This window comes from Numenius arquata, chromosome Z (assembly GCF_964106895.1).
Source record: "Numenius arquata chromosome Z, bNumArq3.hap1.1, whole genome shotgun sequence".
NCBI classification, from domain to species: domain Eukaryota; kingdom Metazoa; phylum Chordata; class Aves; order Charadriiformes; family Scolopacidae; genus Numenius; species Numenius arquata.
In genome coordinates, this window is record NC_133616.1 from 15,080,965 (window position 1) to 15,098,268 (window position 17,304).

Consider the following 17,304-nt stretch of genomic DNA (forward strand, 5'->3'; position numbering starts at 1 on the left):
AACATGAGCTAGATGTTTTAAATTTAGTTTTCCCAGCATCAGTTTAGACCTCCTACAAAGTTGGAGCAGACGAATTAATGAAACTTCTGCATGCAATGCAATTTAAGTACCCAACTTCCACGGTTCTGCAGAAGGAAGCAAGAAAGCATGGTTAGTAGCAGCAAACTGAGGCTGAGCAGCTAATGGGACAAGCTTCTAGTGAGAGTCTAAGTCAGCTGAGGATTTTATTTATTTTTTTTTTTGCTGTGGGACAGCATTTGTTGAACAGGCCTGACAGATGAAGTTAGAGAAAGACTTAAGACCTTGCTATCAGACAGCTACAGTAAGATTCTGTGAGAAACAATTCTTAGCACGCTCTGAACTCCTCATGTCAACTAGAACACAAGATTGAGTTACGGAGGACAGAATCAACAGCCACACTGATGTTTGTTTGGTATGAAGAGTTGCTCTGTTTAATGTCATTAGGTAACATCATTTGAGATACTATGGTTTTATATAACAGTGTAACATCCATAAGTTTCTACATTTCCAGTTTGAGACAAATACTTAAATTCATAGCTTTTTTTTTTGCATTACAGAAAGTGCAAGAGAGGTTTATATACAAGACTAATTGCATGACTGGCTGAATCGGATACTAAGGGTGTATTCAAGTTGACTTTCTTAGCTCTCCAGTTCAGCAACTGCTTAGGCATTTGATTTAACAATGCTATTTCAAGTTTATACCTAGTATTAACAGAAAAACCTCTGACACATCAGTCACCACCACTGGCCAAGAATGTAGCTGTTACAGTCAGTTATTACTAACAGATCCTTCAAGCAGTTGGTTAAGAGGTTCTTTAGAAAAGGCACGGTTTTCAAGAGATGGAGGACTACCTCACATTAATGGCAGAGAGGTGGTGCATCTGTTCACAAGAAATCTAGGCATGGAGTAAAGCCATAATTGTCTTTTTGCTTTCTTAACATACTGGACACATGCCATACTACACCATGTGACAACTCAAACTGAGCAACATCAGGGATGTTCACTGAGACACATGCAAGAAACCTATCTGCTTGTTCCATTTGTCTGCCAAGCCACCTTAATAGAAAAATAATCTTAGTATTTTCCCTCCCTGAAAAAAGCCGTATTAGCACCAAGACAACAGTTAGTGTCCATGACTCCCTCAATGTTCTGCAACAAGTGTTTCAGCTTATCTGACCCTACAGTGTAGACCTCTGGTACTCAGGACTCCAGCAGTTCTGTTACAGACTGCACAATTAGTCCCTTTATTACATCTTCATGGCAGAATGATACTTTTACCTTTAGTTAAATAGGCAAATATTGGATGTTCTTTCCCCTACCGTATAGTTTACTTATTTGTGGCTCAGAGACCAAGTCGTACATCCAGTCACCAACTAGAACTGAGTAGTGTCCACTTAACTTTACAACTGGCTGCTGTTGTGATAACAGGCAAGTGACCAAGTTGTTTAAGGTGTGGAGTCTTAGCTACTAGTTCAGTTCCCTTATGTCAAGGCAACACTTCTTCCCCAGGTACATTCAGTTCCTATACTTTAGGACAGGAAGTGCTACTAAAAGAGGAATTGTGGTGACCATGTTTACAAGACGCATGACTTAGTGTTGCTAAGCTCTCCTGTGGAAGATTGCAAAGAACTAAAGTAAAGTTAACATCCACCAATTTGAATTTGGGTCTCCAGCATGGCTCCAACTCTCCATTTGCTTTGCCCTGAATTATCATCTTCACAGCATGTTCTTTGAGGGTTTGCGTTTCAATCCACCTGGATGTGTTTTAGATTACAGACATCATGGAACGGCAGCAAGAGTGGCAGACAGGAAAGTGGAACATGTAGAAAAATCATGTTGAGAAGAGGTCCAGTTATTCCATTTGTTGTTTTCTGGTTATGCCTAGTATGATGAAGAGGATTCAGGGTTAGGATGGCTGTAAGATAGTTTTGTTCTTAGCAGCTCTAAGCTAGTTTAAGCAATAAAACTAAAGCAATAAATAGCAAAACACTTGTCTTCTGTTAGAAGACAGTATTTCAGGGGAAGACTTAGAGGTGTGACAGAGGAATAGATTTGCTACTTTGACAGTTCATGCTCTCTACTCAATGGTGTGAAAGTTTGAGTTACATTAGTTTCTAGTAACAAATGCTCTCAAAAGAGCCCTTATTCTGTTTGACGATTTTTTTTTATTTATTTATTTTTTAACATACCTGAAATGATTTAGGGGATTAAACTTCAGAATGCTGTATGGGGCACTGTGTGATAAGGCTCTCCTAAAGAGACATCTGAAGGAATTTAGTCAGCCCCTCTGAGTTTTACAGTACATATTTACTCATTAACTTCCCTCAAGGAAATGAAATCTAGATCTATTGTGGGCTTGAGAATTAAGTCTGTGGATGAATAAAATCTTTTATTTCTAAGAAAGTGAATCTGGCTAGGCTTACCCAGAATGCAGCTACATACAAATCTGAGTAGAGGTACTCTAGCAAAACTGTTCACCGTACTTCAGAGGAGCATTAGAGTTATGGTAGTGTAGTTTTTAGCAAGCTCTTTATCAAAGGTTTTTCAGAATCAATTTCTGAGAATGAGGTAGGTGTCTTATTAGTGAAAGACTTACCTGATCTATGCAAATGGGTTGCCAAAAGGATCGCCAAAAGGATCAGAAGGTGGTTTCTGAGATTCCTTCTATGGAAAGAGAGATCATAGGCTCTTAGTGGATTTCCACGTTTCACTAGGTTTACTCTGTATGGCTATCAGCTAGTTCCTCTTCCAAACACCTTCTGGATAGAATACTGAACAGCCCCTACTAAATACATGTTAACTGCACTGCTTTGACATGAGAAAAGGGCTCTAAAACAGTGTTAGCAGTTATCCTACTCTGAGGCAGGGTATCTTTCAGAAAAGCCATGAGTGCTTACTGCACACCCATTTGGAGCTGAGCCAGTGTAGTCATGATGAGATCTGTTTTAGAGAAATGCTAGATGTCTTAAGTCAGCATTCTGGAATAGATCCAGAGTTTCTACCAAGGGCTTGAAGTGCTGTGTCCCAAATGGAGTGATGTGGTTAAGCCACTTCCTCCCCCAGGGGGTACTGAACACAGGAGCCTCCCATTTGTTCAGCAAGAGAACTGCACCGTCTGCACCGCTCTGTCTACTCCACAGAAAGGTAAGTATAACCCAAGTGGAAGACTTCCACAGCTACATTATTTTTTCACAGTCTTTTGTAGAAGCTCCCAATACTGAAGAACGTGCTGCTGGGGCTTGCAGCTTGGGGAACTGGCTATGGACCCAAGCCAAATGGAATCACACTCTGTTAGCCATCTTGCAACAAATATTCTTGGTTAGTTTAAATATTAGCCTCAGACATGCAAGTTTTTTTCCACAGCCTCTTAAGCCAGAACTAAGCCAGTGCTCAAACACAGGCACCATTCTTGTTAAGAAGGAAGAAAGGCTGAGTTTAAGAAAGGCTGAGGTTTTTGGGGGAATTTTTTTTTTTAGAGGCAGTGGAAGGGAGGGGATTTTTAAATTTATTTTTTTTACTACTTACAGATGAGGCACTGAAAAGTTCTGTTTTAGCTTGACTTTCAAACAGGCCATCAGCTGGCAGCACACTTTGTCGGGGAACAGGCTTTGGTGGTTCTAAGGAAAAGAATGTAAAGCTCTTAAGTGATTATAGCAGCACTCAGGTCTGCTTGTATAGCAACGTCAAAGCTCACCTAATTAGATACACAACAAAAACCCACACAGAAGTCATTTTGAGTGACCTCACAATTTTATCTCCTGCTTGACACTCATTATACTTAAGCTAGATAAGACTTCTAACATTGTACAGACCTAGTTTACCTCATTCTAGTCAAGTAGTTTAGGCACTAGGTGTCAGTGTTTGGCCACTGACATTGATCAATTCTGTAACATTATTAAGTCCTTCAGCCCTCTAACTTTCAGTTCTATCAGAAAAGACTAGTGATCAGCCATCCCAATCCCTGATCAGCTATCCTAGCAGAAGGAAAAAAAAAAAAAAAAAAGATTTTACCAGTCATTTTGACAGACAGCTTACTATCTTCTGTCTCATCATGATCTGTACTATCTTGAGGTATACCTACTTTACTACTGATATAATTGCTGAAAGCTCCAGAAGCACCTGAAAGGCTTTGCTGCTCTCCTCTCCTTGCTGGTACTGCAGGTGGCTTTGTCAGCTGGAAGTCTTTGAACATTTCCTTGACGTCCTTCATCTCTTTATCACCAAGGGGATCCAGAGCAATAAAAGCATCACTCTCTTTCTTGGATAGCTCCTTCTGAGGTGCAGTTCTAGGTGGTGGCTGAGGCGGGCTAGTTGTTGACACGGAGGGCAGTACAGATGGTGTCTGAGCAGGTAGTGTTGAAGATGGAAACACACTACTCTGGAAGGGATTTGCAGCACTGGACGGCTGTGCCCATGAACTAGATGAAGCTTGTGCTGGCTGTGCCCAGAGACCAGAGGACTGAGGGGCTGCTGGACCAAAAGATGCAGGCTGGTTCCAGCTTGGCACTGCATGAGTACCAAACGCTTGAGTAAATCCTGTAGGCTGAGCAGGCATCATAGACCCGGGAAAGACTGATGCAGCCTGAGTGAAGACAGGTGTCTGTGCACTCCATGGTGATAGAGTTACTGGCAAGCCACCTGGGGGGAGATGGTTGTTACACAAACACTTCAGTGATCTGAAGACCTCAAGCAGGAGTGTGTCAATTCCACTGAGAGTACGAGCAAAACATTTTTCATGTACTGTTTGCAAACATCTGTTGGTTTACACTTAAAAATCAAGTCACTTCAGGGGGGTGGGGGGGAGAAGGATAGAAGGAGGTCAACTTTTTTTTTTTTTTTTTTCCACTTTGCTCCGTTTCAATCCTGGAAGAACAGAATTGAGGTTGATATAACAGAAGGAGAAACATAGTCCTAGCACAGAACTGACAGATTTGTTTGTGATATAGTCACTTCTGTGTAAATGATTGTTAAGGCTCTGTAGCATGTTACCCTACCCCCCCAAGTTGTGCTTGGCTCACTTGAACCTTATGTGCCTAAAGGAGCAATCTGCTGTCAAAGTTTGAGCAAAAACCACTGTTCCAGTTAAGGAAGCAGAGTTTAAGCCCCTATTCACAGAACTTAACAGTTTGGGGCAGACAGCACATGAATTAAAGGGCATGAAGTAAAGTAAAATTGAACCCCTGTTTTAGTGTTGGCAGGTATCTTAGACTGGAGCAAAACCTTCACTTTGTGAACTAACCTAGACCAGCCAATGGAGGTGCTGTGGTAGAATTTGTTTTGAAGAGATCCAGTGGATTAGCTGGCACAGGTCCTGTCTGTGCCACTGAGGTCAAGCTAAGGCACTCTGTAGTTGGCACGAAGAAGTCTGAGCTAAATAAGTCATTCGATGAAGTCTATAGAGGAAAAAAAAAACCAACTTTGTGAGATGGCATAGCTGAACACATGCTAGTATGATCAAGACTCTAACCAGAGCTACAAGCTTTTATTTCAGCTACAGCAGAGCAGAGAGCTTTGATGTATCCTTAGAGACCATGTCTGAGAGTTTCAAACTTCACCATTTTGTTCAGGCTTACTGAGATGCACGGCACTAAATAGGTATAAAATATAGTGGTCACAAGTCAACAGTAGAACAATAAAACTTAAAGTGACTGAATTATTTGCTATCATAATGAGCTTCCCTCTGCCTCCCATGTCTCTAAACATCCCTCCTCAGTCTGCAGTGATCCCTGCGGTTTAGGCAAGGTTAGCAAGAGTTTTACCTCATTTGCATGCAAGGCAAACGCAGCTGACGCCAAGCCACCCTGTCTCTAATCAGGCAAGTCATTGAGACTGACCCCAGTAGGCAGGTACTGAGAAACCACATAGGTTTCTGTAAGCTAGTACTTCATTATTATGAAACCTCAGGCTGATAGGCATACAACTATCATAACAGGTTCTGGCATTATTTCAAGTGTCAATGTATGTAGCAGCATACTTACCAGACCTTTACAGAAGTATGGCAGCATTAAGGAAGAGAGTATATAATTATAAGTATATAATAAGTATATTATATAATATAGCTACTATGAAGCATTCATGAATGCTAGAATGTACTGTGGCTGCAGAGAGGTTAGAGCAAGCATGGCATGTAGAAGACAAGTAGATGCGTTGTGAGGCTGTTTAGCCATTTACACAGTATAAAGAAAGAAAAGCTTCCCTCACCCAGCTTCTCTAAATAAGAGCATGCATATCATCATTAATTACTTGAACATTGTTCACCTTGACAGACCTCCTTCCTCTTCCTGGCTTGGTATTTTGTGGTGGTGGGCTAATTGTTATAGACTCATGTGACATGAGCTGGATATTGCTTTCAGAATCCAGCTTTACTCCATTCTGCAGAGATACTCCTTTGGAAGGACCTTCCACAAACAGGTTTGATGGGGCTTTAAGAAGGCCATTCTGTTCTTTTTCTGGTACCCCATTTGGAGTTCCTGCTGCAGGTGACTTACTCTCAAGTGGCCACTGGCTTGTTAGTGCTTCTCGTTTGCCAGTTCTATTAGAAATCTGGTCAAACTGTTTACCAAAGTAGTCGATATCACCATTTGAAGCACCATTACCCGCTGGTGTAAAGGTACTCAGACTTTCCTTCTTCTGATCAGCAGATTTTAGAGAATCAAATGAAGTCGGTGCAGATTTGTCTGGCTGTGTGAAAGGATCATCACTGAAAGGGTCTGGATTAGGTGTAGGAAAAAAGCTGAGATTGGCAGAGAAAGAACTCTCAGGCAAGAAGTGTGGCTGTGGCTTTGGCTGTGGAAGAGAGGTTGTGATGCCATTCAAGAAGAGATCCTCTTTTGTAAAAGTCTGTTTGGTCTCAATTTCAGAATTTAGATCCACTAACAGAATCTCTTTAGCTTCCTATTTGTTCAGAAAGAAAAATAAAGTTAGTTTTATGTAGGACTTGCTGCATAGTACATAAGCTCAAGGAAAACAGCTGCAAAAGGAGAGATCGTAGTATCCAATACATTATACAAATAAGTATTCAGTGTCACAGTGAAGTTGCACTAAAGCTTCATCTATTGAGTAATTGAAGCAAGCACTGCTGGCTGTGGTCAAGTCACAGCTACTTAATTTCAGAACTCAATGTTAAAAGCACCTATTTTAAGATCCCTTAGTTAAATATCAGGTGCTTGTTCTATAGCCTAGAGACCGCAGAGTCATTAAGCATTAATTACACCTAGGCTTTCACTTCAATCAAGAACCCCTGTTTGAGTTCTAGTTCTTTGTTTTGACAAGTTGTGAAATCACACTGCCTTAGTGTGACTTCAAGTTGCAGTTTCAGCTTCAGAGTAAGATTGGAGAGCTGTTTGCTAGCAGATGTTAACATGCCATCTCTCCAATAAGCAGGCAGTAGAAGGGTAAGACTTGGTCACTGGCTGGATTGACAGCACCAGTTTTATCATGGCTGATGGTAGCTTACAGTGCCAGAATAAACCAATAGGATCTCTGGGATCTTACTGAGCTATGGCATGGTTTATGCACGCTTTTGTGGGGTTAGGACACGTCTTGAGCCAGGGCTACTTATCTAGAATGGCCAGGGGTCCACTCTGAGGGACTCAATTAAGGATTCACTTCAGCTTTAAAAGGTCTTTAGCAGTTTCTGTAATAGTTCTCATAGCAGCAGAGGCATGTACTGCTATTATGTATTTTTAAAACACCTGACTAGAGAGGGGGCCCATGCAAACCTCATGAAATTCAGCAAGGCCAAGTGCAAGATCCTGCACCCTGGTCAGGTGAATCCCAGACATGGATACAGGCTGAGCAATAAGTGAATTGAAAGTAGCCCTGTGGCTAAGCACTTGGGGGTGATGGTGGATGGAAAACTGAATATGAGCTGGCAATGTGCACCCACAGCCCAGAAAGCTAATCGCATCCTGGGCTGCATTCAAAGAAATGTGGCCAGCAGGTTAAGTGAGGTGATTTTTTCCCCTTTCCTGTCTTGATTTCAGCTGGGAAACAGTTAATTTTCTTTCTAGTAATTGCTGTGAAAAGAATGTCAATAATAGCAACAACTAAAAACAATAGGTAAGTGATATTTACATTATTCAAAGACTTTTTTCAGCTTCCCATAGATGAACAGACAGAACAATGGAATGGCCAATGAAATATTCCATACCATAGATGTCATGCTCAGTATATAAATGGGGGTTAGCCAGGCGGCAGGAATCCACAATCACTGCTTTGGACAGTGGCAATTCACCAGGCAGTGACAGTGACCTGTGTCATTATTACTTTTCCTTTTCTGTTGTTGTTTCTATTCAACTGTCTTTATCTCAACCCATGAGGGTATTTTTTCTTCCTTTCCCTCCTTCCCCCTCCGTCCTCTCCCTCCCCGCACCGCCCCCCCCCCCCCCCCCCCAAGGGGTTAAACCACAACAACTCTGCTCTTGTGAGACCCCACCTGGAGTACTGTGTTCAGCTCTGGGGCCCCCAGCATAAGAAAGACATGGGCCTGCTTGAGTAGGTCCAGAGGAGGGCCACAAAGATGATCAGGGGGCTGGAGCACCTCCCCTGTGAGGCCGAGCTGACAGACTTGGGGTTGTTTAGCATAAAGAGAAGACATGGCTCCAGGGAAACCTTATAGCAGCCTTCTAGTACCTACAGAGCCTACAGGAAAGATGGGGAGGGACTCTTTACCAGGGAGTGTAGCAATAGGACAAAGGGTAATTGTTCTAAACTGAACGAGGGTAGATTTCAATTAGATATTAGGAAGAAATTCTTTACTGGGAGTTCAGTGAGACACTGGAACAGGTTGCCCAGGGAATTTGTGGATGCCCCATCCCTGGAAGTGTCCAAGGACAGGTTGAATGGGGCTTTGAACAACCTGGCCTAGTGGGAGGTGTCCCGGCTCACAGCAAAGGGGTGGGAAAAAGGCCATCTTTAAGATCCCTTCCAATCCAAACCTTTCTATGACTAACAATACAGTATTATCTCTGTCATGCAGTCTCAAGTGAACCCTGCTAGGTAAGAATGACATTAGCTATCATTATACTAGTATCTTAGGGCTACAATAGTATCTACTTACTAACTAGAATAGTTAGACAGATGACTCGGTGCAACCAGAAACTGGGACTAACAAAGCAGAAACAGATCTTATTACTAGGACTAACTTTGGTCTCAACGCAAGAACCACAACAGTTAAACTAGATTCTACTTACTGTAGGACTGCTCATGTCAGGAGGTGTTGACATATCCCCAAACAAGTCCATCTGGTCCACTCCCTTTAAGCCAGGAACATTGAAAAAATTGGTATCTGTTAGAATTCTTGTAAGGGCAAGAATCAAGCATTAATGTGGGGGTGGGTAGTTTGTATGTTTTCTTTTCTTTTTTTTTTTTTTTTTAATCACAGTTACGTTGATGGTTGGACTAGATGATCTTAAAGGTCTCTTCCAACCTAGACAAATCTATGATTATGCAGATATGCTGTAAACACACCTATAAATACTGCATTTCCCACACAATGTGGAGACAGTCGGTTATGAACTCCTTTATGACATCAGCATAGAGTTGAAAATTTAACCTACCAGTTTCGTTTTGTCAGCCTGATCAGCAGGTAGTGCTTCGCTACCATTCTGTAATAGATGGATAACAGTGTCAGCAATGATTGGAATGTCAAAACTTGACTTAAGTAAGGGACTTGTGAGCTTCAAAGAGCAAGTGTTGGAAGGAGTTAAGTATGAGGGAGATCAGTACCCAGTATCAGTTCTGTAGGCCCGTTTCACTCCCATTTCAATGCAATTGGGGATCTGATATTGCCTCCATAATGCTGGCAGTGTAAACAAAGTCAAAGCTAGTTGTGTTGCGGCAGCATACAATCAAGTGAGGCTCAGTTGGAGTGACTTACCTCAGTCTTACTTGCTTCTTCACTCTAAAGAAGAGAACAAGGCTTTTAGTACCTAGACATCATGTAGAATACCCAAAGACTCTCACTTTGGAGAGTTTACCAGATCTAGGAGGTAATCAAACTGCTGGTACAACTACCAACCAATAGCTTCAAGTGATTCTAAATTTAGACAGACCTCAGTGTCAAGTCTTACAAGAGCCCAAAAGCCAAGCTAAAGCAAGCTTTATTTCTATGCAGACTGATGCAGTTTCTATAGTTTTACTCACCTTTTTCTTGTAGTCTTCTTCCTTCTTCTTCATATTATATATTAGTTGGAATAGGTCCTTAAGATCAACAACTAGAGGCTCAGCCTGAAAAAGAATGTAGATTTTAGGCCATCTACTGGAACAAGCTGTGAAGTAGTAGAAGTTCAGGGAGCAGCAAGCCAAACCTTCCTAAATGGTGCAACAGTAAGGTTGAGATAACAGAAAAAGCAAGAGTTTAAAGGACTGTCTAATCTCCATACTAGAGAGGTTACACAGAATCCAAGGGTAATGAGGCAAAACCAGATTGGAACTGTTGTTAACTCCATGGAGAAAGTGGCTGTATTTGTGCTAAGCCTGCTATGTTTTTGTTAAAAGGCTTGTAGCGCAGTATTTCATAAGTGCATGGCAAGTCCTAACCATACTTCCTCAAAAGTGCAAAGTTTATCCAAGCTCTCTGGTAGTCTCATGAGAGGACAAACATTTTGCATCTGTCAATTTTCTACCAACTCCAATACTGAACCTAGAGAAAGCTTCTATAGCTAATACTACATTTATTTTAAACAGGATGCAAATAGTAAATCGCTGAGGCAAGCATAGCATAAGATTATCATCACCTCAAATGTGCAGAGCAGACACCAGCTTTAAGTGGTATCTGTATCAGGATGAAAATTTAGCATGAATTAGAAAGGCACTGGACTCCCTGCACACCCATTAACAAGAATGTTTGAGTGGTTGCTGAGATGATGGCAGGTTCATCTATACCTATTTTCAACTTTTTCTTAAGGCATATAGCAGCTGTGTCAGTGTCTAGTGTAGGAAAAGTCCCTCTGTTCAGCCACTAGCTTTCTCTCAAGCAGAGAATTTCTCAAGCAGTGAACAGGTCTCAGTGTTTACATCTGAGCATCACCCTCTCCTTATCAAGGGTTTTTAAACATGCAACTGCAGGAAAAGCCATTTCAAGAATTATCAACTTTGACACACAGTATAGCTGCAGAAGTCCTTACTTTTCAGCTAGACAAGTTTGTGTTAAAAACAACTACCAGCAAGTCAAGAATTGCCTACAGCTCAGCTAAGTTTATAGGCTGACAAGCAGCACCCCACAGTGAAAAGCTCTGAGAGAACAGACTCCACTCTAGAGCACACACTGAAGGCTTTTGTACTTAATCTACAATTCCTGTGAAGCAAATACACCACAGGACTCTGATAAACTAATAAAACAGGCTTAGGAGAGGGTGTTATAGCTGTTACTAAAGTAGCAATATGCTCCAACAAGGAGCCCCTCAGTCCCACCTCTACTGGGTCTGAAGCTGCCCACAGGTTCTCCAGGAGGGCAAGCAGGAATGTGTATGAAGAAGTTACTAGCTCTGAATTCTTGGCTTATGAAACCACTATTATAAAGACGTTATAATGACAACATAAGTGAAGTTAGGTTAGCTTAATAACTTAAGTTCAGGTCATTTCACCTCATTTCAGGTCATCAGGTATAGAGTGTGTCATCAGTAAGTTCGCAGATGACACCAAGTTAAGCAGGAGTGTTGATCTGAATGAGGATAGGGAGGCTCTACAGAGAGACTTGGATAGATTGGATTGATGGGCCAGTGTTAATGGTATAGCCTTGTTGAAGCTCAAGTGCCAGGTCTTGCACTTGGGCCACAACAACACCATGCATCGGTACAGGCTTGGGGAAGTGCGGCTGCAAAGCTGCCTGATAGAAAAGGACCTGGGGGTTCTAATTGACAAGCAGCTGAATAAGAGCCGGCAGCGTGCCCAGGTGGCCAAGAAAGACAATGGCATCCTGGCTTGTATTGGAAATAGTGTGACCAGCAGAAGTAGGGAGGTGATTATGCCCCTGTACTCAGCACTGGTGAGGCCACACCCTGAGTATTGTGTCCAGTTTTGGGCACCTCAATACAAGAGAGATATTGAGGTGCTGGAGCGAGTGCAGAGAAGGGCAATGAAGCTGGTGAAGGGCCTGGAGCATAAATCTTATGAATAGCGACTGAGGGAGCTGGGACTGTTTAGTTTGAGGAAGAGGAGACTGAGGGGTGACCTCATCACTGTATACAACTACTTGAAAGGACATTGTAGAGAGGTTGGTGCTGGTCTCTTCTCACAGGTAATTAGCGATAGAACAAGAAGGAATAGCTTCAAGCTGCAACAGGGTAGGTTTAGACTGAACATTAGGAAACAATTCTTCACAGAAAGAGTGGTCGGACACTGGAATAGCTGCCCAGGGAGATGCTTGAGTCACCATCCCTTAATGTGTTCAAGAGTCATTTAGATACCGTGTTGAGGGATATGGCATAGGGGAGAACTTTGTAGGGTAGGGTTGATGGTTGGACTCTATGACCCCAAGGGTCTTTTTCCAACCTGAATGATTCTATGATTCATTTAGAAAGCTGCATAATGCTCAGCAATAGTTCCAAGTAGCTTGTTTCCAATGCTGCTTCTGTACATATTTTTTTCAGAGACAAACTCTGCATACAGGATTTCTGCATTGAGAAACTTATCACAGAAGGATCAGAATTCCTCCCACAAGTAACTCCAGGAGAGCCAGACCTGCCATTCACTGGCCCCGGAAACACTATTGCAATTGAGTAAGACTGTTTTCACTGCTGCACAAAACAAAACATCATCAGAACTAGACAAGTGGAGTTCTAACATCATTCCTGCTAATTTTGAAGGAAACTCTGACTATTTAACTCAAGAATTAGCATTCTCATTGACAGTTACAGGCCACTGTACAGGATAGCCCATGATAATGGCTCTGCTAACCTCACTAACGAGGTAACTTCCATGGTGCATAGACACATTACATAGGGTTAATGATAGCAAGCAAGGCTACTTGAGTGTTTTTATACTGGACTACAGAGAAGCTGAACAAGATAGAAGCCATTAGTCAATTCCTACTACCCTCCTCTAAAAGAGCCTATCAATCTGTGCTGCTATTCCCCTACACCTCACAGGGTTACCAGTAAAACAGTACATCCTTATCACATGTTAAGTGTTTATACAATAGCATTACATTATACAATAGCAAGTGGAAGAGGGTATCTGATCCATACCTGTTGCGCTGTTTTTATAGCAAAAAATTGGTGCTGGCCTTCTCCTCCACAAATATAGCCAAAGGCACGATTGTCTGTTACATCCCGAGCAATAAAGGAGATTTTATTTACTGGATGCTCATGCTCTATGACCTAGAATTGAAAAAGAAAAAACCACCACAACCCTATTGGTTTAAATTGCTGGAGACATAGCAGCTCTTCTCTGTAGTTAGAATGATTGAAATATTAGAAGGTTTCAGGTCAAGACTCAGATTTATTGGGCTTTGACTAACCGCAATAGGATGTAGCTATATTTCTGGCAGGAGACTTCAGCATTACAGCCCATTTCACAAGCCAATTTTTATATGTGGAAGAGGGGCATAATACCATTAACGAATCCAGTTCAGATTGGTCTAACTACAAAGCACCGCACTTGCTTTAAGAATCACATTAAGAGAATAAGTCATATCTTACCCCAGTTTTCTCATCTATTATCTTGATACCATAGAGGGAGATGTTCACCCAGATCTTCTGTTTGTGTTGACCCTGGGAACGAGCTGCCACTGCCATTCCCTGAATAGGGTGATTATCAAGAGTATTGATGAGACTTCTGTTAGGTTGAGCTTTAACTTGTTTCCTTACGTTTCTCATAAGCCTATGGCTGACTGTATTAGTGCTCATGTAGTTATTCCTATGCAACTGTACAGTTAGAGTTGTATTCCTCTTGCAACATATGCCTGATGAGGTTTGAAGTGATACCTCAGAACTAGAGTGCATTTCCTCTGTAAATGTTTTGGAGCTTTAAAATTTTTTATCCTAGTTCACAAAACTGCTGCAGTAGCAGCATCTTTACCAGCTTTCCTGGCCTGACTGAAGCTGTATGAGTGCCCTGCACTCCAGAAGTAATCATCTTTGTTGCTGCAAGATCTCAATTAATCTTTGGCTTATCTATATCTCTTGGTGTCGAACTTTGAGTTCAGTGTTAAATCGCACAGAGCTCCCCCCTCCCCATCCAAAACCCAAGCTCACTATTTGTGATCAAGTTCACGCTATCATCATCCATACTGGATGCCTACAAGAGACCCAAAGGAGCATTCCCAAGCTATTAGAAAAACACTGTCCTTTGAGCAAGGGGTTACAGCTTTAGAAGTAGTAACAGCACCATCCTAGATGAATGTTACTCTTATCGCTATGTTACCATTAAGCTGTATTTGAAGTTGTGCCACAGTGGCCATTGATCTGGTTTCTGCAGGCTACATAGGTGGTCCTTACCTGCCAGCTCAAGCCCTTACCTTCAGCTTCATCATTGAATCCTGGCTCATTTTGTCTCCTCTTGCCTCTGGGACATCATCTATGCCGATCAGTTTAGCTTTGTATCTTACACCATCACCTTTGAATCTAGCCCAGAGAGATTCATCTGTCTTTTCCGGCCCTGGAGGCAGAGAAAAGGTTTATTTATTTATTTAAGACAGAAATGTCTATGTCATGGCTTAGATATCTTTTAAAAAAATATACCATATAAGTCCATATTAAAACTGTCCCTTGAGTATAGCCAAATAACCACCCTTAGTTTTTCCAGTACTGGGTGCACTGCAAGATAGTCGCTCCTTTAAGGTCACAGTGCTCTTGCAGAACCTGGCCTCGGTTCAAAGAGTGGAGTCCAGTGCTTAGTATCCAGGGACTTCACAACAATTGTTTGCCACGTAAAAGACTACTATATTTATAGGCAATATCCAACTACATATAAGTGCTAAGCAAAAACACCAAGCAGAAATGGAACTTCCCATGGCCACACAGGATGCTCAATAAGTCTTTCAGATGTTAGCCCTTAGTTCTGGTGTAGTCAGGTCTCTTCTTGGTGTGCAAGAATCTCCTAGTTCCTGTGCTAGAACTTTCTATTAGCATCAGCATTTTTACAACAAGTCCTCATACCCCATCCCTGTAATCACTTGGGATTTTAGTTATATTTGATATTTCTGCTGTTCTTACAGCTTCTTAGAACTGCTTGGTTTTCTTCTCTGCACGCTAAACATACTCTGAGCGAGTACCTAGGTATGTACTTCTGTATGAGGTAATTATATTTACATGACCTAATCCATAAAGAAGTCTATTATCTGATCTACAATAATTCTCATTAAATGAGTTTTCTAGCTTCTCTGGACTAGAATCTGTACCTGTGCCAAGCACATCACTCCCTCTCTGGAGGGAGGTGAGGGAGAGAGTACAGATTCAGACTGGCAGCTACCAGGATGGTTCTCAGTCTGGTCATCTCCTCAGGCTTTCACTTCTTTTTTCACTTTCACTTTTGGTGACTTGTCAGACTTAGCAAATGAGTCACTTAGCAAGTGGAACTGAGAGCTTTAGAACTTAAAGAAAAAAATTAGTTCTGGTTAGATTTATTTTCCTAGTTATTTTATTACTCTTTCAGTCAGCTTGAAAGCTCAGAGTTACTTTTATCTATGCTGTGAGTGATCTTAGTTTTAAGAAAGTGCAAAAGATTAAGGGCACTGACTAGAGGAGGTGTTCAAGAGATAAGAATTTCTTACCTTTCTTTTTTTCCTTTTTTGAAGGTTGTGCTTTTGGTGGAGCCTGCTGCTCAGGCTGGCTGTTGATGGTAGTAGTTTCAGCTTCAGTAGACATGATGAAATGGTGGTCAGCTATGTTTGCTGTAGGTTTTAAAAATTCGAGTAACAATAAGTAGGAAGGTATTATATTTTACCTTGAAGAATAAATATTCTTATTAGATCTGTTAGTCCAGTTTTGTGCTTCTGAACATCGAAGCCCACTAATGCCTGAAAGTTTTAGGGGTGATCATGTCAAAAGTCTGACTCACTGTCTGTTCATGTCAGGCTGCAGAGAGCATCAAGTTATGGCCACTAGGTGATGAACCCTCACCTCAGTAATACCTAATCAGTAGATCACACTGACCTACATCCACAGACTGGACTTGCATAATTCTGTTTTAATCTATCAACCTTTAGCTTTTTACCCTTCAAAGCTATTTATAGAACCTCAGATATTTTGCTGTATTCTCCTTCAGCCCTGCCAGCTTCATCTTTGTAGTGGGATAGGGGAGAATGCGAGAAACATGAGCGAGGATCTGTTCCAAGCATCCATGAAGATGACACCAGAACACCCAAAAGAAGCCACTAGATCTTATTCCTGTTTCTATAACTAGAAGATGTCTGAGGTTATACCACCCAACAGGTAAAAGAAAATAAATTCCTTACACTGCAGAAAGACTGTTCCAGGAAAATATAACAAAACAAAATGCAAAACCAAAATCCCACGCACTTGTCTTAAGTAACCTTACATTTTTTTAAAAAACCCTGCAAGTTAACAGAAACTATGGACAATTATGACTTAACTCTATGCCACAAGACCCTTTTGCTTCTGAGATATAAGATACATTAGGAAAAAAAATAATAAAAATAATTGGCAGTCACCATGTTTTGTTCCTACACAACTGAAGCATTGAGTTGCACTTACCAAATAGAGGAACTCATACTGACTTTATGGAGTTCTGAAGATCATCTGTACCCAGCCAGAAAGAACTGGACATTCGCTTCTGCTGCAGAAACTGCTCTATGAATCTTCTCTATGGGGTACTGCAGTGGCTTCAGTTAGTCCCTTGAATTTTAGGGTGACGAAGCCAAGAGATTGTTTAGATGATTAAGTAGCCAGGATACCTACTCTCTACCAGTAATTTCCTCTATATCCAGGAAAGCAGCCACAGACCAAGCCTCCGCTTTTATCCAGCACACCATTTGAGACAAGTGTTGAAGCACTGCATACCCTCTAGCATTAGAAATTTGTAATTCTCAATAGCCTGTTCCTCATTTGCCTCAGCTATAGCTAATGCTTTATCCGTTACTTGGAAATTACTTTTGAGGTTTTGCTCTCACTCCTGCCTTCCCCCCTTCCCTCAATTCATTACTAAGTCAATAGCTACAGACTAACTCATCCAGCTCGCCACTAACACAGTAATGGATGCCAATGCTTAACTGATTCTTAACTTAGGAAGAACACAAATTCCTAGGTCTTTAAGAGAGAATTTCATCTCCATTTCGCTAGTTGGGTGGCCATTAGGGAGCTAGCTGTCAATATAAGCAA

At 41.5% G+C, this 17,304-nt stretch overlaps 1 protein-coding gene across 1 annotated transcript in view; it reads right to left on the bottom strand.

Moving 5' to 3' along the window:
* Window positions 1-432: 432 nt before the first annotated feature.
* DAB2 (DAB adaptor protein 2) overlaps window positions 433-17,304 on the bottom strand; it is a 28,575-nt gene continuing 11,703 nt past the window's right edge. Inside the window, exons 2-15 of the mRNA XM_074166275.1 lie at window positions 15,738-15,857; window positions 14,484-14,623; window positions 13,666-13,764; window positions 13,213-13,344; window positions 10,169-10,252; window positions 9,903-9,926; window positions 9,583-9,630; window positions 9,217-9,279; window positions 6,281-6,916; window positions 5,262-5,415; window positions 4,142-4,660; window positions 3,548-3,639; window positions 2,619-2,686; window positions 433-1,903 (exon numbers count right to left, since the gene is read on the bottom strand). Of these exons, the coding sequence (XP_074022376.1) occupies window positions 2,624-2,686; window positions 3,548-3,639; window positions 4,142-4,660; window positions 5,262-5,415; window positions 6,281-6,916; window positions 9,217-9,279; window positions 9,583-9,630; window positions 9,903-9,926; window positions 10,169-10,252; window positions 13,213-13,344; window positions 13,666-13,764; window positions 14,484-14,623; window positions 15,738-15,831 (2,148 nt within the window). The 5' untranslated portion in view covers window positions 15,832-15,857 and the 3' untranslated portion in view covers window positions 433-1,903; window positions 2,619-2,623. The remainder of the gene's footprint in view (window positions 1,904-2,618; window positions 2,687-3,547; window positions 3,640-4,141; window positions 4,661-5,261; window positions 5,416-6,280; window positions 6,917-9,216; window positions 9,280-9,582; window positions 9,631-9,902; window positions 9,927-10,168; window positions 10,253-13,212; window positions 13,345-13,665; window positions 13,765-14,483; window positions 14,624-15,737; window positions 15,858-17,304) is intronic.